The sequence below is a fragment of the Mustelus asterias genome, unplaced genomic scaffold (assembly GCF_964213995.1).
Source record: "Mustelus asterias unplaced genomic scaffold, sMusAst1.hap1.1 HAP1_SCAFFOLD_84, whole genome shotgun sequence".
Classification (NCBI taxonomy): domain Eukaryota; kingdom Metazoa; phylum Chordata; class Chondrichthyes; order Carcharhiniformes; family Triakidae; genus Mustelus; species Mustelus asterias.
The window spans coordinates 830,872-852,199 of NW_027590138.1; the positions used below are offsets into that span (position 1 = coordinate 830,872).

General features: G+C 45.2%; 2 protein-coding genes across 2 annotated transcripts in view; one reads left to right on the forward strand and one right to left on the reverse strand.

The window, feature by feature from the left end:
- The window catches only part of LOC144483902 (uncharacterized), a 28,135-nt gene that overhangs the window by 4,645 nt on the left and 2,162 nt on the right, over positions 1–21,328 (reverse strand). The window contains exon 2 of the mRNA XM_078202482.1: positions 17,721–18,244. Coding sequence (XP_078058608.1) covers positions 17,721–18,244 — 524 coding nt within the window. The remainder of the gene's footprint in view (positions 1–17,720; positions 18,245–21,328) is intronic.
- Positions 7,636–14,250, forward strand: LOC144483920 (uncharacterized). The gene is made up of 2 exons (XM_078202498.1): positions 7,636–7,691; positions 12,835–14,250. Exon 2 carries the CDS (start codon positions 12,917–12,919, stop codon positions 13,952–13,954), a length of 1,038 nt encoding a protein of 345 aa, XP_078058624.1. The 5' UTR covers positions 7,636–7,691; positions 12,835–12,916; the 3' UTR covers positions 13,955–14,250.

Below are 21,328 nucleotides of genomic sequence, written 5' to 3' on the forward strand. Positions count from 1 at the left end.
TGAATTGTTTCAAGAGGAAGATAGACATATTTCTGATAAAAAGAAAGGGAAAGATGGATATGGGGAACAGGTGGGGAAGTGGATTTGAGACCAGGGAGAGATCAGCCATGACCTGATTGAAAGGCGGAGCAGGCTCGAAGGGCTGAACTTGCCTCCTTCTGCTCCTAATTTTGGTCCCCTTACTTGCGAAAGGATTGGCCTTGGAGGGAGTGCAGAGAAGGTTCACCAGGTTGATACCGGAGTTGAGGGGTGTAAATTATGAGGAGAGATTGAGCAGATTGGGTTTGTACTCGTTGGAGTTTAGAAGGTTGAGGGGTGATCGTACAGAGGCATATAAAATAATGAAGGGGCTGGATAGGGTAGAAGTGGAGAGATTCTTTCCACTTAGAAAGGAAGCTGGAACTAGAGGGCACAGCCTCAAAATAAAGGGGGGTCAGTTTAGGACAGAGTTGAGGAGGAACTTCTTCTCTCAGAGGTGGTGAATCTCTGGAATTCTCTGCCCACTGAAGTGGTGGAGGCTATCTCGTTGAATATGTTTAAATCACGGAGAGATGGATTCCTGATCGGTAAGGGAATTAGGGGTTATAGGGACCAGGCGGGTAAGTGGAACTGATCCACTTCAGATCAGCCATGATCGTATTGAATGGCGGGGCAGGCTCGAGGGGCTAGATGCCTCCTCCTGCTCCTATTTCTTATGTTCTTATGTTCTTATAAGCTGCAGGAAAGGATGTCCCGAGGCATGGTACATTGGGGAGACAATGCAGATGTTACGACAACGGATGAATGAACACCGCTCGACAATCACCAGGCAGGAGTGTTCTCTTCCTGTCGGGAAACACTTCAGCAGTCATGGGCACTCAGCCTCTGATCTTCGGGTAAGCGTTCTCCAAGGCAGCCTTCACAATACACGATAACGCAGAGTCGCTGAGCAGAAACTGATAGCCAAGTTCCGCACACGAGGACGGCCTAAACCGGGATCTTGGGTTCATGTCACACTATCTGTAACCCCCACGACTTGCCTGGACTTGCAAAATCTCAGTAACTGTCCTGGCTGGAGACAATACACATCTCTTTAACCTGTGCTTAACCCTCTCTCCACTCACATTGTCTATACCTGTAAAGACTTGATTACCTGTAAAGACTCGCATTCCAACCATCATCTTGTAAATTGAGTCTGTCTCGATGTATGCCTTGTTTGTGAACAGAACTCTTCACTCACCTGAAGAAGAAGGAACACTCCGAAATCTTGTGCTACCAAATAAACCTGTTGGACTTTAACCTGGTGTTGTCAGACTTCTTACTGGGTTCAATCGCACAGTCACTGGTTCCTCTCTCTGTCCCTGATGCTGATTATTCACTCTTTTACAGAATGATACAGCACAAATAGAAACCATTTGGCTCATTATGTCTGTACTGGCTCTCTGGAAGATCTATCCAATTAATTCCACAGCCAGAACAATGTATATCTGCTGTAGTATTCTGAGGCCTGAATGGAAAAAGTTTTCCAGTCGGATAGTTCTCAGACACAATCAGCCCTGTGGAAAGATTGATTGCCTAATTCATTGAGAAGATATAAAGTGCCCATTGAGCAGATAAAGTGCCTGGCAGAGTTTAATTGTATATTTCTGCAGACCCCAAATACTGCAGTGACATTATCCTAAAGGGCCAATGGTTGAATTATGGAATTACAAAGAAAAAGCATTCACGTCCTGAATCTTCATAATTATTACTTGGCTGGGATGTTTCAGTATGAAAGAATCCTACGTCTCAGTCAGGCAAAAGCGGTCATGTCCAATGGACCTGTTAAAGACAAATAACTATTACATTGCACTGGGGTTTATGCGATCAGGTGTTGGTTTTATGAACAAGGTTTGTATCAGAGTGGAGCTGTGTGTTTGATTCTCCACAACAATTGTAGTATCCTTACTAAATATCCACCACAATCGCAACAGTTAGCCCAGAACTCTGAGGTTATTGCGGTCACAGCCCTTCAAACTGTTACCGATATAATCACCAAATATTCTGAAAGCTACGTTGGTTGTAATTCCCTCAGAAAACCTACCCCTCTGGGGGAGGAAACACAGCTTCTCCACAGCAGAAAGGAAACCACTGCTCACCACTCCAAACTCTGAATGATTGGGAATGTTACTGGATGTCCAGGACAAATTGCTATTTGCCAGGTGAAGGTAGATCAGCAGCAGGAGTTAGTGAAGAGAGTGATGGTAATAACCAGGCAGACTGACTCACCAGGAAAGCTGCTCGAGAGGAGATTCCATGGGATCCACCCAAAACACAATCATTGGGACCGGTACGACAGACTCCAGTTATATGTCATTTAAAAACTTGTCAGGACACTGACCTAAGATGACTGTGGGTAAAAAGGGTTGGCACCATAGAGAAAACTTTCCCTCATCATTCACAGCAAGTAAGGACTCTCATCTGACACAATGAAGTTTTCTTTCACAAATATGGTTTAACTTTGACTTCAGTCACAACTCGATGGCTTAGAAAGGAATTAGTATATTTGATGGATCAAAGCAAGGCGTATTTCTTGTTTTTTGACTCCTCAATATTATACAACATGATCATACTATCAGTGGCTGAGGATGTATCAGAATGTCCATCAGCACCTGAAGCTGTGCCTCATGTGTTCAAACTAATCAGATTCTGCAAAATGCATTGTCCCAATTAACATGTTCCACATTATTGATGTTCCCTGGGAAACACTGCAGCTTGATTATACAGGCCCACTCTCCACACTAAGAGGAGACTGGTATATCCTGCTAATTACAGCTATGTTTACCTGGTGGATTGAAACCTTTCCTGTTTGTAAAAATGATGCAGACACAATAGCTAAAATCCTGGATGAGGCTTCCTGAAATGGATAGAGAATGACAATAGTTCTCATTTCACAGCAGAAATAGTGTAATAGCTCTCCAAAAGAAAAAATCCAGAAGAATAATTTTGAAAAAAGTTGATTAATTTCATATTTATCCAGTTGAGTTCGGATGGTTATTACTGTCAGAAACAAAACCTGACTCTCAGAATGAACATTGTTCAGTCCAACTGGGTGGCATGGTGGCACTGTGGCTCGCACTGCTGCCTCACAGCATCAGGGACTGGGTGTGATTCCCGGCTTGGGTCACTGTCTTGTGGAGTCAGCACGTTCTCCCCGTGTCTGCGTAGGTTTCCTCCGGGCGCTCTGGTTTCCTCCCACATTCCAAAAGATGTGCTGGTTCGGTGCATTGCCCATGCTAAATTCTCCCAAATTCAGTGTACCTGAACAGGCAAATTTAGCAACCATACCTTCAATTCCTTCATCTGAGTCATTTATATAAATGGTAAAAAGGTTGAGGTCCCAGCATTGACCCGTGGCCCACCACTCATCACATCCAGTCAACTAGAAAAAGACCCATTTATGCCAATCCTGTTTCCTGTTAACTACCCAATCTCCTTTCCGTGCCAATATGTTACCATTCCCCCCGCCCCACTAGGAGCTTTTATTTTCCACAATATCCTTTGATGTGATAGCTTATAAATGCATTCTGGAAATCTCAGTACATTCACCTTTCTGCACCTTTGGTTCCCGTTTATCCACAGCACATGTGACTCATTCAAAGAACTGAGAAAATAGGTTGAATATGATTTCCCTTTCTCAAAACCATGTTGACTCTTCTTCATGGCCTGATTTTATCTCACTGCCATGCTGTAACGTATTTAATAATAGCTTCTAACATTTTTCCTCTGGCATGTTAAGTTAACTGTCCTGTAGTTTCCTGCTTTTTGTCTCTCTCCTTCTTTGAATAAAGGAGCTGCATTTGCTACTTTCTAATCTAATGGAACTTCCACCAAAACCGGGGAATTTTGGAAAATTAAAACAATGCATCAACTATCTCACCAGTCATTTCTACCCCTCTTCAGCTAAAGAACAGCCATGTGGCCTCGAAATGTCAACTCTGTTTCTCCCTCCACAGGTACTGCCAGACCTGCTGAGTCTTTCCAGCATTTTCTGTTTTTATTTCAGATTTTCAGTATCTGCAATACTTTGCTTTTACCTGACGAGCTGCTTCTTTTCAGAGCCGAGAATGAAGTCCATCAGGGTCCGGGATTTGTCAGCCGACAGCTCCAACTATTTGCTCAGTACCACTTCATAAGTGACAGTAGTTTTCCTGAGTTCCTCTCTCCCTTCCACACCCTGATGAGATATTACTTCTATCCTCGATACTATCGGGTAGAGTACTAAACTATAGTGAAGACTGATACAAAGTACCTGTTGAATTCATCTGCCATCTCCTCACTTTCCATTATTAATTCCCCAGAGTCACTTTCTCTTGGACCAACATTCACTTGGATAACTCTTTTTATTTAAATATCCAGAGAAATGTTTACAGAACAAAGAGAATTACAGCACAGGAACAGGCCCTTCTGCCCTCCATGGTCCTGCACCGACCATGCTGCCTGACTGAACTAAAACCTCCTACCCTTCCAGGGACCATATCCCTCTATTCCCATCCTATTCATGTAAAGTCAAGACGCCCCTTAAAACTCACTACCGTATCCACTTCCACTACCTCCCCCGGCAACGAGTTCCAGGCACCCACTACTCTCTGTGTAAAAAATCTGCCTCGTACATCTCCTTTAAATCTTGCCCCGCACACCTTAAACCTGTGCCCCCTAGTAATTGACTCTTCCACCTTAGGAAAAAGCTTCTGACTATCCACTCTGTCCATGACTCTCATAATCTTGTAGACTTCTATCAGGTCGCCCCTCAACCTCCGTCATTCCAGTGAGAACAAACCAAGTTTCTCCAACCTCTCCTCATAGCTAATGCCCTCCATACCAGGCAACATCCTGGTAAATCTTTTCTGTACCCCCTCCAAAGCCTCCACATCCTTCTGGTAGTGTGGCGACCAGAATTGAACACTATATTCCAAGTGCGGCCTAACTAAGGTTCTATAAAGCTGCAACATGACTTGCCAATTTTTAAACTCAATACCCCGGCCGATGAAGGCAAGCATGCCGTATGCCTTCTTGACTACCTTCTCCACCTGCATTGCCACTTTCAATGACCTGTGTACCTGTACACCCAGATCCCTTTGCCCATCAATACTCTTAAGGGTTCTGCCATTTACTGTATATTTCCTATCTGTATTAGACCTTCCAAAATGCATTACCTCACATTTGTCCGGATTAAACTTCATCTGCCATTTCTCCGCCCAAGTCTCCAACTGATCTATATCCTGCTGTATCCTCTGATGGTCCTCATCGCTATCTGCAAATCCACCAACCTTTGTGTCGTCCGCAAACTTACTAATCAATCCAGTTACATTTTCCTCCAAATCATTTATATATATATTACAAACAGCAAAGGTCCCAGCACTGATCCCTGAGGAACACCACTTGTCACAGCCCTCTATTCAGAAACACTTCCACTGCTACCCTCTGTCTTCTTTGACCGAGCCAGTTTTGTATTCACCTCGCTAGCTCACCTCTGATCCCATGCGACTTCACTTTCTGCACCAGTCTGCCATGAGGGACCTTGTCAAAGGCCTTACTGAAGTCCATGTAGACACCATCCACTGCCCTACCCTCATCAATCATCTTCATCACTTCCTCGAAAAACTCGATCAAGTTCGAAAAATATTCACATCGTGAATATTTTTAATAACTCTAATACACGTCAGTTCCTTTTGAAGGGCTCTCCCCTGTTTCCTCTATCCTCACCTCCAACAACAAGTGTGAGGAGCTCATGGAAGTACTTTGTCACTAAGATTGAGATAATCCAATCAGCTGTCTCTGTTGCTTTGCTCCATTCCATTAGCCCAATGGGCCAAACTGTCTCTAAACATCCCTCTTGTCTGAGCCCCGAACTCCCACTTTTCTCCATCCAGTCTCCACACACACCAGTGGGTTCATACTGAAGAGAGAGGATTTAAATGCTGAGACTGTGACAGGAGCTTTAAAAACCCACATTCACTGATGGTTCACCAGTGTATTCAGTCCGTTCCACTCCACTCATCTGCTCTCAGTGCAGGGAGAGGTTCAAGCGATTGTCCATCCTGCAGCAACAGTAGAGAGTTCACACCAGGGAGAGGTCATTCACCTGCTCCATGTGTGGGAAGCAATTCACTGATTCATTCGTTTTGTTAACACACCAGTGAGTTCACACTGATGGAATGTGTTTCAAATGTCTGGATTGTGGGAAATGTTTTAAAATTTCTATGAATCTGATGTGCTATCAGCAGGTTCACACTGACAGCAGACCATCCAGAGTCTCTCACTATGGGACTGGGTTCAGCTGGACATGTGAACTCAGTGTCCACCAGTGCACTCACTCTGGGAGAGGCTGTTCACTTGCTCCATGTTTAGCAAGAGATTTACTCAGTCATCCCACTTCACTGCACATCAACTTGTTCACACTGATAAGGAACTTTTTCAAACTTCTGACTGTGAGCAGAGATTTAAATGCAAAATGTATCTGCTGATACACAAACACATTCACAGGCTGTTCACCTGCTCCATGTGAGAAGAGATTCATTCGGTTACCTCACATTCTGACACACCAGCAAGTTCATAAGTTACTACAGGGGCTGGATTCTGCTGTTATTGCTGCTGCTGTGAATCACATTCAGGACTGGACTATGTTCATTCTGATATTTGGAGTTTGTTTCTGATTATGTTAATAATCCCTGTAACTGGACTGGAGTTTAATATTCTAAATAAATGTGAAATAAAACAGTGATATTTGAATACATAGTTGCAGATGTTCGTCTTTCCCAGCTGAATGTTTAACATTGCCGGCTGGAGCTCAGAAGGGGCAATCTGGGGGAGGTTCACACAGCAGGAACAGAACTGCAGTCTGTTCCTGCCATAGGGTCACACTGAGAGGGACAAACAGCACTTTGGACTTTCTCATCTCTCTTCACTGACAGCAAAGTGGGTTAATCCTGAGGTGTGTAAGAAATGTGTCCCAACTGCTCTTTTCTATAGTCCAGAGCTCCTAAACATGGAACAGAAGACTCTTTTATAACTATGTTTCGAGTCAGGTGAACAATTGTGAAAGAAAATCAAAATATTACAGATGCTGGAAATCGGAAATAAAAACAAAGCAGGTTTGGTAGCATCTCTGCAGAAACAGAGCTAATGTTTTGGAACTGAAGAGTCATATTGGACTGGAAACATTGACTCTGTCTTTACAAATACCGTCACAGCTGCCGAGAGTTTGCAACAATTTTGAACAACGGTGAAGGCTGGAAACATGCTGTCAAATCAAAGTTTAGTGTGAAACTGGGACGTGTTCCTGACTGAAAGTGAAAGAGCAAGTTTAAATTCCCAGACTGACAAATGATTGTGCACACTATTTCAAGGAAGGTGTTAATTAATTTAAAATAAGCCTGTTTAAATATATTTTCATAGAAAATAGGAACAGGAGTAAGCCATTCTCGGCCAGGCCAGTCATTATGATCATGGACCACAAAAGATGTATTTGTATTTGACAATATCAAGTGGCAATGGCGGTGCCATTACCCAGCGTGCACCGAGAGGGTGACGATACCCTATCTTCAATACTGGAGATCATTGCGCAGACTCAGTGCCTCTCTGACTGGAGCATGCGCAGTGCGGTGTAGGCAGTGGTCGGATGGGGTGGTGTCGGAGCAGCAGGGAGACCAGAAACTGATTGTAGACACCGGGTGAGTGAGGTTAAATGGAGCCTGAGAGTCAAAAGGGAGGACTCATAAGCACCCGGTATAGGAAGCGGAGCTTTCATAAACATCGGATATTAGCTTCAAACCACAAATAAGACGCCCGAGGCCCTGCCTGACCGATTTTGCAGCCTCCATCTTTCGAGAACAATGGGCAGCGTGACCGCCATATTTATTGGGGGCAATGGACAGCAGGGCGGTGGCCATCTTTATAGGGGGCAATGGGCAACAGGGCGCATGTGCAGCCGCCACCTCGATTGGAGGCAGTGGGCATTGATTCCAGAAGTTAGTTCCTGGCCTCCAGAATTGGTCTCTTTTTCATTAAGCCACAGAAACATTGAATTATTACACTACAGAAAATGACTAACCCATCATGCATTTGCTGGTTCTCTACAAGGGAATCAGCTCATCCCACTACCCTGTCTTTTCACTAACAAGACCAACAGAAAATATTTCCCATCCCCAAAACGGGCGGCACGGTAGCACAGTGGTTAGCACTGCTTCTTCACAGCTCCAGGGACCTGGGTTCGATTCCTGGCTTAGGTCACTGTCTGTGCGGAGTTTGCACATTCTCCTCGTGTCTGTGTGGGTTTCCTCTGGGTGTTCTGGTTTCCTTCCACAGTCCAAAGATGTGCCGGTTAGGTTGATTGGCTATGCTAAAATAAAATTGCCCCTGAGTGTCCTGGGATGCGTAGATTAGAGGGATTAGCGGGTAAAATATGTAGGGATATGGAGGTAGGGCCTGGGTGGGATTGTGGTTGGTGCAGACTCGATGGGCCGAATGGCCTCTTTCTGCACTGTAGGGTTTCTCTGAAATTACCTGTGGAGAAGATTATGTTTTATCTTCTTGAACAGCTGCAGTCCATGTGGTGAAGGTGCTCCCCTTTAGGTCAAGAGTTACAGGCTATTCACCCAGTGATGATGAAGGGACAGTGATACATCTCCAAATCAATAATTACAATGTGTATTTATACAGCATCTTTCATGTACTGGAGCATTCTGAGGCGTTTCTCAGGTGTGTTATAAAGCAACATTTGACATAGAGTCATGTGAGCAGACATGAGGGTGGATGGGTAAAGGCTTGGTTAAAGAGGTAGTTTTAATGAGTATCTTAAAGGAAGGATGACACAGAGGGGGAGCAGTTTAGGGGGAAATTCCGAAGATTATGGCCTTGGTAACTGGGAGTGCGGACACGTATGATGGAGTGATTAAAACTGTGAATGCTGAGGAAGCCGGAATGAAAGGAATGCAGAGATATTGGAGGGTTGTGAGGCGAGAGGAGATTACAGAGATGGGGAGGGGTGAAACCATGGAGGGACTTGAGAACAAGGATGAGAAATTTAAAATGTTGATTCATAAACAGGAGCCTTTGTAGCACAGGGGTGGTGGGTGAACAAGATTTGGAATGAGTAAACACGTGGGCAGCAGGATTGTGATGACCTCAAGTTAATAGACAGGTTGAGTGAGGGAGACCGGCCAGGGGTGTGTTAGAATCATTAAGTCTAATGGTAACAAGCACTCAGAACCTGCATGGATCAGCTGGCCGGGGTATTCGCAGACATCATCAACCTCTCTTTACAACAATCTGAGGTCCTATCTGCTTCAAGAAGATGACCATCATCTCAGTACGAAAGAAAAGCCAAGCAGCGTGCCTTAATGGCTCTCGTCCGGTGGGTCTAACATCCATCATTATGAAGTGCTTCAAAAGGTTAGCCTCTCGGACTGCCTGGATCCGATACAGTTCGCCTACCGCCCAACAAGTCCACAGCAGACGCCAATTCCCTGGCCTTGCACTCAACCCTGGAACATCTAGATTACAAAGATAGCAATGTCAGACTCCTATTTATTGACTACAGTTCAGCCTTCAACATCATTATTCCCACGAAACTCATCTCCAAACTCCGTGGCCTGGGTCTCGGCACCTTCCTCTGTGACTGGATGCTGAACTTCCTAACCCACAGACCACAATCAGTAAGGATAGACAACAACACCTCTTCCACGATCATCCTCAACACCGATGCCCCACAAGGCTGTGTTCTCAGCCCCGACTATACATAGATCCCTGAAAGTTGGGAATCAAGTAGATAAGGTTGTTAAGAAGGCATATGGTGTCTTGGCGTTTATTGGTAGGGGGATTGAATTTAGGAGTCGTAGCGTTATGTTGCAACTGTACACAACTCTGGTGCGGCCGCACTTGGAGTACTGTGTGCAGTTCTGGTCCCCACATTACAGGAAGGATGTGGAGGCTTTGGAGAGGGTGCAGAGGAGGTTTACCAGGATGTTGCCTGGTATGGAGGGGAGATCCTATGAGGAGAGGCTGAGGGATTTGGGATTGTTTTCGCTGGAAAGGCGGCGGCTAAGAGGGGATCTTATTGAAACATATAAGATGATTAGAGGTTTAGATAGGGTGGATAGTGATAGCCTTTTTCCTCTGATGGAGAAATCCAGCACGAGGGGGCATGGCTTTAAATTGAGGGGGGGTAGTTATAGAACCGATGTCAGGGGTAGGTTCTTTACCCAGAGGGTGGTGAGGGATTGGAATGCCCTGCCAGCATCAGTAGTAAATGCGCCTAGTTTGGGGGCGTTTAAGAGATCCGTAGATAGGTTCATGGACGAAAAGAAATTGGTTTAGGTTGGAGGGTCACAGTTTTTTTTTTTAACTGGTCGGTGCAACATCGTGGGCCGAAGGGCCTGTTCTGCGCTGTAATGTTCTATGTTCTATGTTCTATGTTCTATACTCCTTATACACCTATGACTGTGCGGCTAAATTTCTCTCCAACTCGATTTTCAAGTTTGCTGGTGACACCACCGTAGTGGGTCGGATCTCCAACAATGACAAGACAGAATACAGGAATGAGATAGAGAATCTGGTGAACTGGTGCAGTAACAATAATCTCCCCCTCATTGTAAACAGAAATGAAGGAGATTGCCATCGACATAAGGAAACATAGTGGAGAACGTGTCCTGTCTACATCAACGGGGATGAAGTAGAAATGGTCGAAAGCTTCATGTTTTTAGGTGCCCAGATCATTAACAACCTGTCCTGGTCCCCCCAAGCCAACACTATAGTTAAGAAAGCCCACCAACACCTCTACTTTCTCAGAAGACGAAGGAAAATCTCGCGGGATCCAGGGTGAGGTAGCTAAATGGATACAAAATTGGCTTGATGACAGAAGCCAGAGGGTAGTTGTAGAGGGTTGTTTTTCAAACTGGAGACCTGTGACCAGCGGAGTGCCTCAGGGATCGGTGCTGGGTCCACTGTTATTTGTCATTTATATGAATGATTTGGATGAGAATATAGGAGGCATGGTTAGTAAGTTTGCAGATGACACCAAGATTGGTGGCATAGTGGACAGTGAAGAAGGTTATCCAGGATTGCAACGGGATCTTGATCAATTGGGTCAGTGGGCTGACGAATGGCAGATGGAGTTTAATTTAGATAAATGCGACGTATTGCATTTTGGTAGATTGAACCAGGGCAGGACTTACTCAGTTAATGATAGGCCACTGGGGAGAGTTACAGGACAAAGAGATCTAGGGGTACATGTTCATAGCTCCTTGAACCTGGAGTCACAGGTGGACAGAATGGTGAAGAAGGCATTCAGCATTCTTGGTTTCATTGGTCAGAACATTGAATACAGGAGTTGTTGAAGTTGTACAAGACATTGGTAAGGCCACACTTGGAATACTGTGTTCAGTTCTGGTCACCCTATTATAGAAAGGATATTATTAAACTAGAAGAGTGCAGAAGAGATTTACTGGGATGCTACCGGGACTTGATGGATTGAGTTATAAGGAGAGGCTGGGACTTTTTTTCGCTGGAGCATAGAAAGCTGAGGGGTGATCTTATAGAGCTCTATAAAATAATGAGGGGCATAGATCAGCTAGATAGTCAATATATTTTCCCAAAGGTAGGGGAGTCTAAAACTAGAGGGCATGGGTTTAAGGTGAGAGGGGAGAGATACAAAAGGATCCAGAGGGGCAACGTGTCTGGAACAAGCTGCCAGAGGTAGTAGTAGAGGTGGGTACAATTTTGTCTTTTAAAAAACGTTGCAGACAGTTACATGGGTAAGATGGGTATAGAGGGATAAGGGCCAAATGTGAGCAATTGGGACTAGCTTAGGGGTTTTTTAAAAAAGCGCAGCATGGACAAGTTGGGCCGAAGGGCCTGTTTCCATGCTGTAAACCTCTATGACTCTATGAAATTTGGCATGTTAGCTATGACTCGCACCAACTTTTACAGATGCACCATAGAAAGCATTAGCATCAGCTTGGTATGGCTCCTGCTCTGCCCAAAGACCGCAAGGAACTACAGAATGTCGTGAATGTAGCCCAATCCATCACTCAAACCAGCCTCCCATCCATTGACTCTGTCTACACTTCCCGCAGCCTTGCTAAAGCAGCCAGTATAATTAAGGACTCCACGCACCCCGGACATTCTCTCTTCCACCTTCTTACGTCAGGAAAAAGATACAAAAGTCTGAGGTCACGTACCAACCGACTCGAGGACAGCTTCTTCCCTGCTGCCATCAGACTTTTGAATGGACCTACGTTGCATTAAGTTGATCTTTCTCTACACCCTAGCTATGACTGTAGCACTACAGTCTCATTTCCTTCTCTATAAATGGTATGCTTTGTCTGTATAGTATGCAGGAAACAATACTTTTCACTGTATACTAATGCATGTGACAATAATAAATCAAATCAACTCAAAACAAAGGAATGGGTGACGGTTTCAGCAGCAGATGAACTGAGAGGAGACTGGAGTTGGGTGATGTTACTGAGGTGGAACTGGTCTTGGTAATGATGTGGATTTGTGGTCAGATTCTCAGGTTGGGTGAAATATTTTGCTATGTGAACAGTCTGGCTCAGTCTCAGACAGTTTCCGAGGAGAGGGATGGAGTCAATGGGTGGAATTTGTAGCAGAGAGCGGTGACAATAACTGCAGTTTTCCCAGGATTAAAATGGAGGAAAATTCTAGCCCAGAGCTGGAGAGATCTTTCAGGGAATCAAAGGATTCGGGAAGGGGGTGGGAAATTGGCGCTAAAACTAGCTCAATTTCACAACCTGCATTTCTGTTTTTGTGAGTTCTCTCTCACTCCCTTTTTTCTGTTTTAAATCAATTTCACAGGGCATTAGAAGGGGAAGATTTGCAGTCAGGGAAACTGAAACCAAACATCACATCAGGATCTGAATATCATCGGGTTTTTAACATGCAAGAAAACAGCAATGTTCACAGTGTAGATAAACCGTGGAAATCTGGGGACTGTGAGCAGGGATTCAGATCCCCGTCTGAGCTGGAAACTCATCAGCCCTGTCACACTGGGGAGAGGCCATTCACCTGCCCTGAGTGTGGGAAGGGATTCACTTGGTCATCCAACCTGTTGAGGCACCAGCGTGTTCATAATGGGCAGAAGCCATTCACCTGTCCCGAGTGTGGGAAGGGATTCACTCGATCATCTGAGCTGCAACAACACCACCGAGTTCACACTGGGGAGAGGCCATTCACCTGCTCCAAGTGTGGGAAGGGATTTACTGATTCATCCACTCTGCTGAAACATCAGCAAGTTCACACTGATGAGAGACCATTTAAATGCCTGGACTGTGGGAAGTGCTATAAAAGTTCTCAGAATCTAATGCGACATCAGCTTGTTCACACTGACGAGAGACCCTTCAGATGCTCTCACTGTGAGACTGGGTTCAGACAATCATCTGAACTCACTGCACATCAGCGAATTCACACTGGGGAGAAGCCGTTCATCTGTTTCAAATGTGGGAAGAGATTCACTCGATCATCAGGGCTTCGACAACACCATCGAGTTCACACAGGGGAGAGAACATTCACCTGCTCCAAATGTGGGAAGGGATTCAGCGATTCGTCCACTCTGCTGAAACACCAGCGAGTTCACACTGACGAGAGACCTTTTAAATGTGCTGACTGTGAGAAATGCTATAAAGGTTCTGTGGACCTGATGCGCCATCAGCTTGTTCACACTGACGAGAGACCGTTCAGGTGCTCTCACTGCGGGACTGGGTTCAGACAATTATGTCAACTGACTGCACACCAGCGGGTTCACACTGGGGAGAAGCCGTTCATCTGTTTGCAGTGTGAGAAAGGATTCATTCAATCAGCCACCCTGCAGAGACACCAGCGAATTCACACTGGGGAGAGACCATTCACCTGCTTCGTGTGTGGGAAGAGATTCACTCGCTCATCCACCCTGATGAGTCACCAGCGAGTTCACAAATAATCAGTGACTGGATTTTACTGTAAATCACATCCAGGAATGAATTATGTTCATTGACGTCCATTTATTTAAACTGGTGAAGTGAGTGGTAATTACAAAAGGAGACAGAATGGCTGTGTGAATTTAAACTGTGAGGATTTTTTATGCATTTGTGGGACATGGGCGTCACTGCATGGCCAGCATTTATTGCCCATCCCTAGTTACCATCGAACTGAGTGGCTCACTGGGCCATTTCAGAGGGCAGTTGACAGTCAACCACATTGCTATGGCTCTGGAGTCACATGTAGGCCAGACAGGTAAGGACAGCAGATTTCCTTCCCCAAACGGACATTCAGGTCGTGCCTTACAAATTTGGTGGAGTTTTTTGAGGAAGTGACAAAAACAGTTGATGAAGGAAGGGCCGTGGATGTTGTCTATATGGATTTCAGTAAGGCATTTGACAAAGTCCCACATGGCAGGTTGGTTAAGAAGGTTAAGGCTCATGGGATACAAGGAGAAGTGGCTAGATGGGTGGAGAACTGGCTTGGCCATAGGAGACAGAGGGTAGTGGTCGAAGAGTCTTTTTCCGGCTGGAGGTCTGTGACCAGTGGTGTTCCGCAGGGCTCTGTACTGGGACCTCTGCTATTTGTGATATATATAAATGATTTGGAAGAAGGTGTAACTGGTGTAATCAGCAAGTTTGCGGATGACACGAAGATGGCTGGAATTGCGGATAGTGAAGAGCATTGTCGGGCAATACAGCAGGATATAGATAGGCTGGAAAATTGGGCGGAGAGGTGGCAGATGGAGTTTAATCCGGATAAATGCGAAGTGATGCATTTTGGAATAAATAATGTAGGGAGGAGTTATACAATAAATGGCAGAGTCATCAGGAGTATAGAAACACAGAGGGACCTAGGTGTGCAAGTCCACAAATCCTTGAAGGTGGCAACACAGGTGGAGAAGGTGGTGAAGAAGGCATATGGTATGCTTGCCTTTATAGGACGGGGTATAGAGTATAAAAGCTGGAGTCTGATGATGCAGCTGTATAGAACGCTGGTTAGGCCACATTTGGAGTACTGCATCCAGTTCTGGTCGCCGCACTACCAGAAGGACGTGGAGGCATTGAAGAGAGTGCAGAGAAGGTTTACCAGGATGTTGCCTGGTATGGAGGGTCTTAGCTATGAGGAGAGATTGGGTAGACTGGGGTTGTTCTCCTTGGAAAGACGGAGAATGAGGGGAGATCTAATAGAGGTATACAAGATTATGAAGGGTATAGATAGGGTGAACAGTGGGAAGCTTTTTCCCAGATCAGAAGCTTTTTCCCAGGTCGGAGGTGACGATCACGAGGGGTCACGGGCTCAAGCTGAGAGAGGCGAAGTATAACTCAGACATCAGAGGACGTTTTTTACACAGAGGGTGGTGGGGGCCTGGAATGCGCTGCCAAGTAGGGTGGTGGAGGCAGGCACGCTGACATCGTTTAAGACTTACTTGGATAGTCACATGAGCAGCCTGGGAATGGAGGGATACAAACGATTGGTCTAGTTGGACCAAGGAGCGGCACAGGCTTGGAGGGCCAAAGGGCCGGTTTCCTGTGCTGTACTGTTCTTTGTTCTTGTTCTTTGTTCATGGGGTGGCACAGTGGTTAACACTGTTGCCTCACAGCGCCAGGGACCCGGGTTCAATTCCCAGCTTGGGTCACTGTCTGTGTTGAGTTTGCATGTTCTCTGCATGTCTGCGTGGGTTTCCTCCGGGTGCTCCGGTTTCCTCCCACAGTCTGAAAGACATGCTGGTCCGGTGCATTGACTCGAACAAATGCCGGAGTGTGGCAACCTGGGGAATTTCACAGTAACTTCACTGCACTGTTAATGTAAGCCTACTTGTGACTAATAAATAAACTTTACTTTTTGCTTTACTGAACCAAATGGTTTTTTTCTGACAATTGACAATGGTTTCATGGTCAGCAGTAGATTCTTAATTCTGATTTTTTTAATTGAATTCAATTATTTTTATTGAATTAAATGTACGAGGCAAGTTTTTTTTTTACAAAGAGTGGCAGGTGCCTGGAACTCGCTGCTGGGGGAGGTAGTGGAAGCAGATATGATAGTGACCTTTAAGGGACACCTGGACAAATGCATGAATAAAATGGGAATAGAGGGATATGGTCCCCGGAGGCCTTTTTAGTTCAGACGGGCAGCATAATCAGTGCAGGCTTGGAGGGCCAAAGAGCCTGTTCCTGTGCTATAATTTTCTTTTTTCTTGTTCTTTGTTCAAATTACACCACTTGCTGTGGTGGGATTTGAACCCGGTCCCCAGAACATTAGCTGAGTTTATGGATTAAGTCTAGGGATAATACCATTGGGCCATCACCTCCCATCTGGAACAAAACTGTTTTCACCACTAAGGCTCTGCTGTGATGTAATAGTCTCTATGACATCATCGCAGCAGGACTGGATGACATAATCAGAGTCCATTGTTTCTGAATGATCCACATCAATAACAACAGGAAATACTCATCAAGCTGAGCACATTATCTAGGCTGACACTGCAGTCTGACATTGAGGGACTGCTGCACTCTGACACACACTGTCCTTCACATGGAGCTTGTGGCGCTCTGGCCACAACCTTCCAATCCTTATAGAGTCGTAGTGACAAAGGACAGAGAATGTAAATGTTACATCCCTGTTCAAAAACACAGCAATTACAGAACAATCAGCTTAACATCAGCGGTGGGGAAAAGCCAATAATTTGAGACACAATCAACTGACACTTGGAAAAGTATGGATTATAATTTCCAGTATTTTCTATTTTTAATACTGAAAACTTCCCTAGATCTCAAGGCTGGGAGAGACACTCGGAAAGGTATAGGGAGCTGGGACTTGTCCATGATAAGAAACAATACTTTTCACTTTATGCGAATACATGTGACAATAATAAATCAAATTTTAAAAAATCAGTGTAACTCAAGGTCTGAGACTGAAATAATCAAGAGTTAGAAAGGAGAAAAGAACCAAAAAACAGAACAGTCAGTAACAGGACATCAATTAATCTCTTATCCTGGAGAAAATCAAGGATTTAACACACCGTATGTTTGAAACAAAGCTGATTTATTTAACAGATGTCAGAATATTAAATTCCACGTCAGTTAGAGATTATCTGAAGAAATAAATGTTAATTGTCTGATTGAAGATGGTCGAGAGGAGATTGATAGAGGTACTCAAAATCCTGAGGAGTTGGGCAGGTGAAATAGTGAGGAAATGTTCCCACCAAGAGAACATCAAGAACTAGAGGGCACAGACCTACGTTAATGGGGAAAACAGAGTCAAAGTGATGTGAGGAAAATTATTTTCACCGAGTGGGTGGTTGGAGTCTGGAATAAACGTCCTGTGAGAGCAGTGGAGGCAGGTTTGATCAAGGTACTCAAAAGAATTGGATTGTTATCTGAAAAGAAAGAGTGTGCAAGGTTACAGGGGTATGGCAGGGGAATGGGATTAAGCTCTTTCAGTGAGCCAGTGCAGACTTGATGGGCTGAATGGCCTCTTTCTGTACTGTAAAGAATATGTGATGAGAGTTCCTGAATGATGGGGAAAGATCACAGACAGTGGTTCTTAAAGGGAAACTGCAACCCCAAAAACACACACAGCTCTAGATCGAGAATATTAACCTGCAGCCCACTTACAGGGATTATTAACATAAGCAGAAACAAACCTCAAATGTCAGAATGAATGTGGCTCACTCCTGGATGTGATTAACAGCAGCAAGTACAGCAGAATCCACTCCCTGCACTCACTCGTGAAGTCGCTGGTGTGTCACCAGGTGGGAGGAGGTAGTGAATCCCTTCCCACACTCTGAGCAGGTGAATGGTCTCTCCCCAGTGTGAAGTCGCTGATGTGCTTTGAGGCTGGATGAATGTCTGAAGCTCTTTCCACAGTCAGTGCAGCTGAATGGCCTCTCCTCAGTGTGAACTCTCTGGTGTGTCACAAGGTTGGATGAATTAATGAATCGCTTTCCACACACGGAGCAGGTGAACGGCCTCTCCCCGGTATGAATTCTCCGGTGTAATTGTAGGTTATACATCTGGACGAATCCCTTCCCACACACAGAGCAAGTGTATGGTCTCTCTCCAGTGTGAACTCGCTGGTGTAATGTTAGGCAGGATGATTGAGTAAATTCCTTCCAACACACGGGGCAGGTGAAGGGTCTCTCCCCAGTGTGGGTGCGTCGATGAGTTTCCAGTTTGGATGGGCAAGTGAATGCTTTCCCACAGTCCCCACATATCCACGGTTTCTCTATGGTGTCAATATCATCATGTCTCTCCATATTGGGTGATTAGTTGAAGCCTCGTCCACACAAAGAACACATGCACAGATTCACATTGCTGTGAATGGTGTTATGTTTTTTCAGGCTGTGTAACTGGTTAAAGCTCTTTCCACAGTCAGTTCACTGGAAAAGTCTCACTCGGGTGTGTCTCTCGGTGCTTTTCCAGTCACACTGAAGTTTGAAATCTTTTCCCGCACTCCACATTCAAAGGCTGATAGTGTTCAGGTGCTGGTGAATTGAGCAACTGTTAAATCTTGGTGTGAAACTTGAGTCCATTTTGCTGACTGTAAATTTCCCCCTTCAAACATCCTGCAAAAGGAGTTTACAAAACTACTGTCAGTCCAGGATAGAATTCTGATCAGACAAGTCTAATTTCTAAGGAACAACTTTTCTGCTCTGGTTTCCCAAAACAGTAAATCTATGTCCCACACACTCTCCCTCCTCCCTGAGCTGAGGGCGGCACGGTGGGACAGTGGTTAGCACTGCTGCCTCACAGCACTAGGAACCCAAGTTTGATTCCCAGCTTGGTTCACTGTCTGTGTGAAGTTTGCATGTTCTCCCTGTGTCTGCATGAGTTTCCTCCAGGTGCTCCAGTTTCCTCCCACTGTCCAAACAGGTGCGGATTAAGTAGATTGGAAATGCTAAATTAACCCTGAGTGTTTGTGTGGGTGGGGTGGGGGGTCTAGCTCGGGTAAATGCATGGGGTAACGGTGATAGGGCCTGGGTGGGATTGTGGTCAATGCAGATTCGATGGGCCCAACGGCCTCCTTCTGCACTGTGGGATTCTATGAGATCTAAATGAAATGTTGCATATTTTTCATGCATCCTTACAACTAATTTATACAAATCACTCCAAGGCCTGTTCCTCCCCATCTCTGGAATCACCTCTAGTACTGCTTTGATTCTGGCTTCCTTCACATTCCATTTTTTAATCACTCCACCATTAGTGACTAGACCTTCACTGCACAAGGATTCCTACCATGCAGAAGGAAACCATTTGGCCCATCAAGTCTGGACCAACTCTGAATATTTTACCCCAGATCTATACCTCTAACCCACCTTACCTGCACATCTTTGTACACGAAGGGGCAATATAGCATGGCCAATTCCCCTGAGCATCACATCTTTGGACGGTGGGAGAAAACCAGAGCATCCAGAGGAAACCCACAGTCAGAGGGATAACGTGCAAACTCTGCACAGACAGTGACCCAAGGCTGGAATTGAACCCGAGTCCCTGGAGCTGTGAGGCAGCAGTGCTAACCACCCTGATATTAATGGTGTTATATAAATAGAAGTTGTTGTTGGCTGTAACCCTAATTTCCGGTTTTACAACAACACATTGATTTTATAACAAACTGTCTGATTTTTTTTGTCTCCAGTGGGTTATTCATTTGGTTTCACCCTCCAGATGTATGGTGGCTGCGCATGCGTTATTCCAATTTACCTCAACAAAGATGGCGGATGCGCATGCGCTTTGCAATACGTGGTTCCCTATAAAGATGGCGGATGTGAACTCGGGTCTGAACCTTCGGAAGGCCCGAGGAATTTGCTTCGCAAATTGAGGGTTTGTGGCCGACACCGGGTTTTTATAAAGCCTCACCACCCACCCGCCAACTCCATTTCTGTTTCCGGTTTTATTTCGGGCTCTGGATCCGCATTGGATCTTTGTAAAAATCTCCATTTAAAACCCGCTCGCTCGAGCGCCTTACCGTCTGCCGCAGGCACTGCGCATGCTCCAGCTCCCAAACCAGGATGGGGCCGTTAACCTGAGCCTGTTCCCAGGAGGGAGGGAGAAGCCCCGCAGCTGCAAACCAGGGAGCTGACAATGATTCTGAAGGGTTTGCGGATCCACAAAGTGTTTCCAAATCCTCCCAGCCACCGCCTAACGCTGACTCCGCTTCTCCGGGACAAACAAGCACCAAGGACAGCAATGACACTGCGCATGCTCCACATCACAATACCCGGGGAATGACTGACGGCAGCTCCGGACCAATCGGAAGAGGGGGCGGGACTGGAGGACCGAGCGGGAGCGGCTGGTCCTCCAACCAATCAGAGTGAATGAGGGGCGGGACTGGAGGACCTAATCTGTTGATTAGTAGGGTCAGTGTGTCTGGGACAGGGCCTGGGGAAAGGTGCTCTGTTGGTTAGTGGGATCAGTATGTCGGGAGAGGGATAGGGCCTGGGTAAAGGTGCTCTGTTGGTCAGTATGTCAGGGATAGGGCCTGGGGAAAGGTGCTCTGTTTATTAGTGGGGTCAGTATGTCAGGATACAGGGATAGGGCCAGGGTCAAGGTGCTCTGTTGATTAGTGGGGTCAGTGTGTCAGGGTACAGGGATTGGACCCGGGTAAAGGTGCATTATGCTTTATGGCAGTCTGCAGTTTGGCCAAGGTCTACATTTTAGTCCAAAAAGTACATGTTTAAATTCTCTACCAGTGATTATTTGTACCTCTATGCAGACAGTATCTTTGTATAATATAAATAAGGCACGTTGTGGTCCTTATTCTACGTTCGTCTAAGTCAGTCCACCCTGTTTCAATAGCCTTTATTAGTTTTTAATCTCAAGGTATTCTGAACCCCTCTAACAAAATAACTTTAAAAAACTTAAAGTTTATAATTAGTCTCAAGTAGGCTTACATTAACACTGCAATGAGGTTACTGTGAAAAATCCCCTCTCTAACAACAAAAGAAACTTGATTTTAAACTTCACCTATTAATTTTTTTGTTATATTCCTCAACCTATTTTAATTTGATCAGTTTTTTGTGAGGGATGGGAATTTCTGTTCTTTATAAACTGGTTCACTCGTTTTGTTAAATCTACATGGGCTCGGGAATCAGAACCCAGACTCTATCATCCATATCCTTTTTCTCCTTTTGTCACCACTTTCTCTGTTTTGTGGGAGGGTCGTGGGGATTCCAATCAGACCTAATCATTTATTATAAAAGTAAAACAAAAACAGAAAATGCTGGAAAATCCCAGCAGATCTGACAGCATCTGTAGGGAGAGAATAGCGCCAACGTTTCAAGTCTGGATGACCCTTCATGAGAGCTCCTATGAAGTGTCATCCAGGCTCAAAATGT

What these genes read in the sequence shown, in the direction of transcription:
- LOC144483920 (XM_078202498.1), top strand. Translation starts at nt 12,917, where the DNA reads ATGCAAGAAAACAGCAATGTTCACAGTGTAGATAAACCGTGGAAATCT.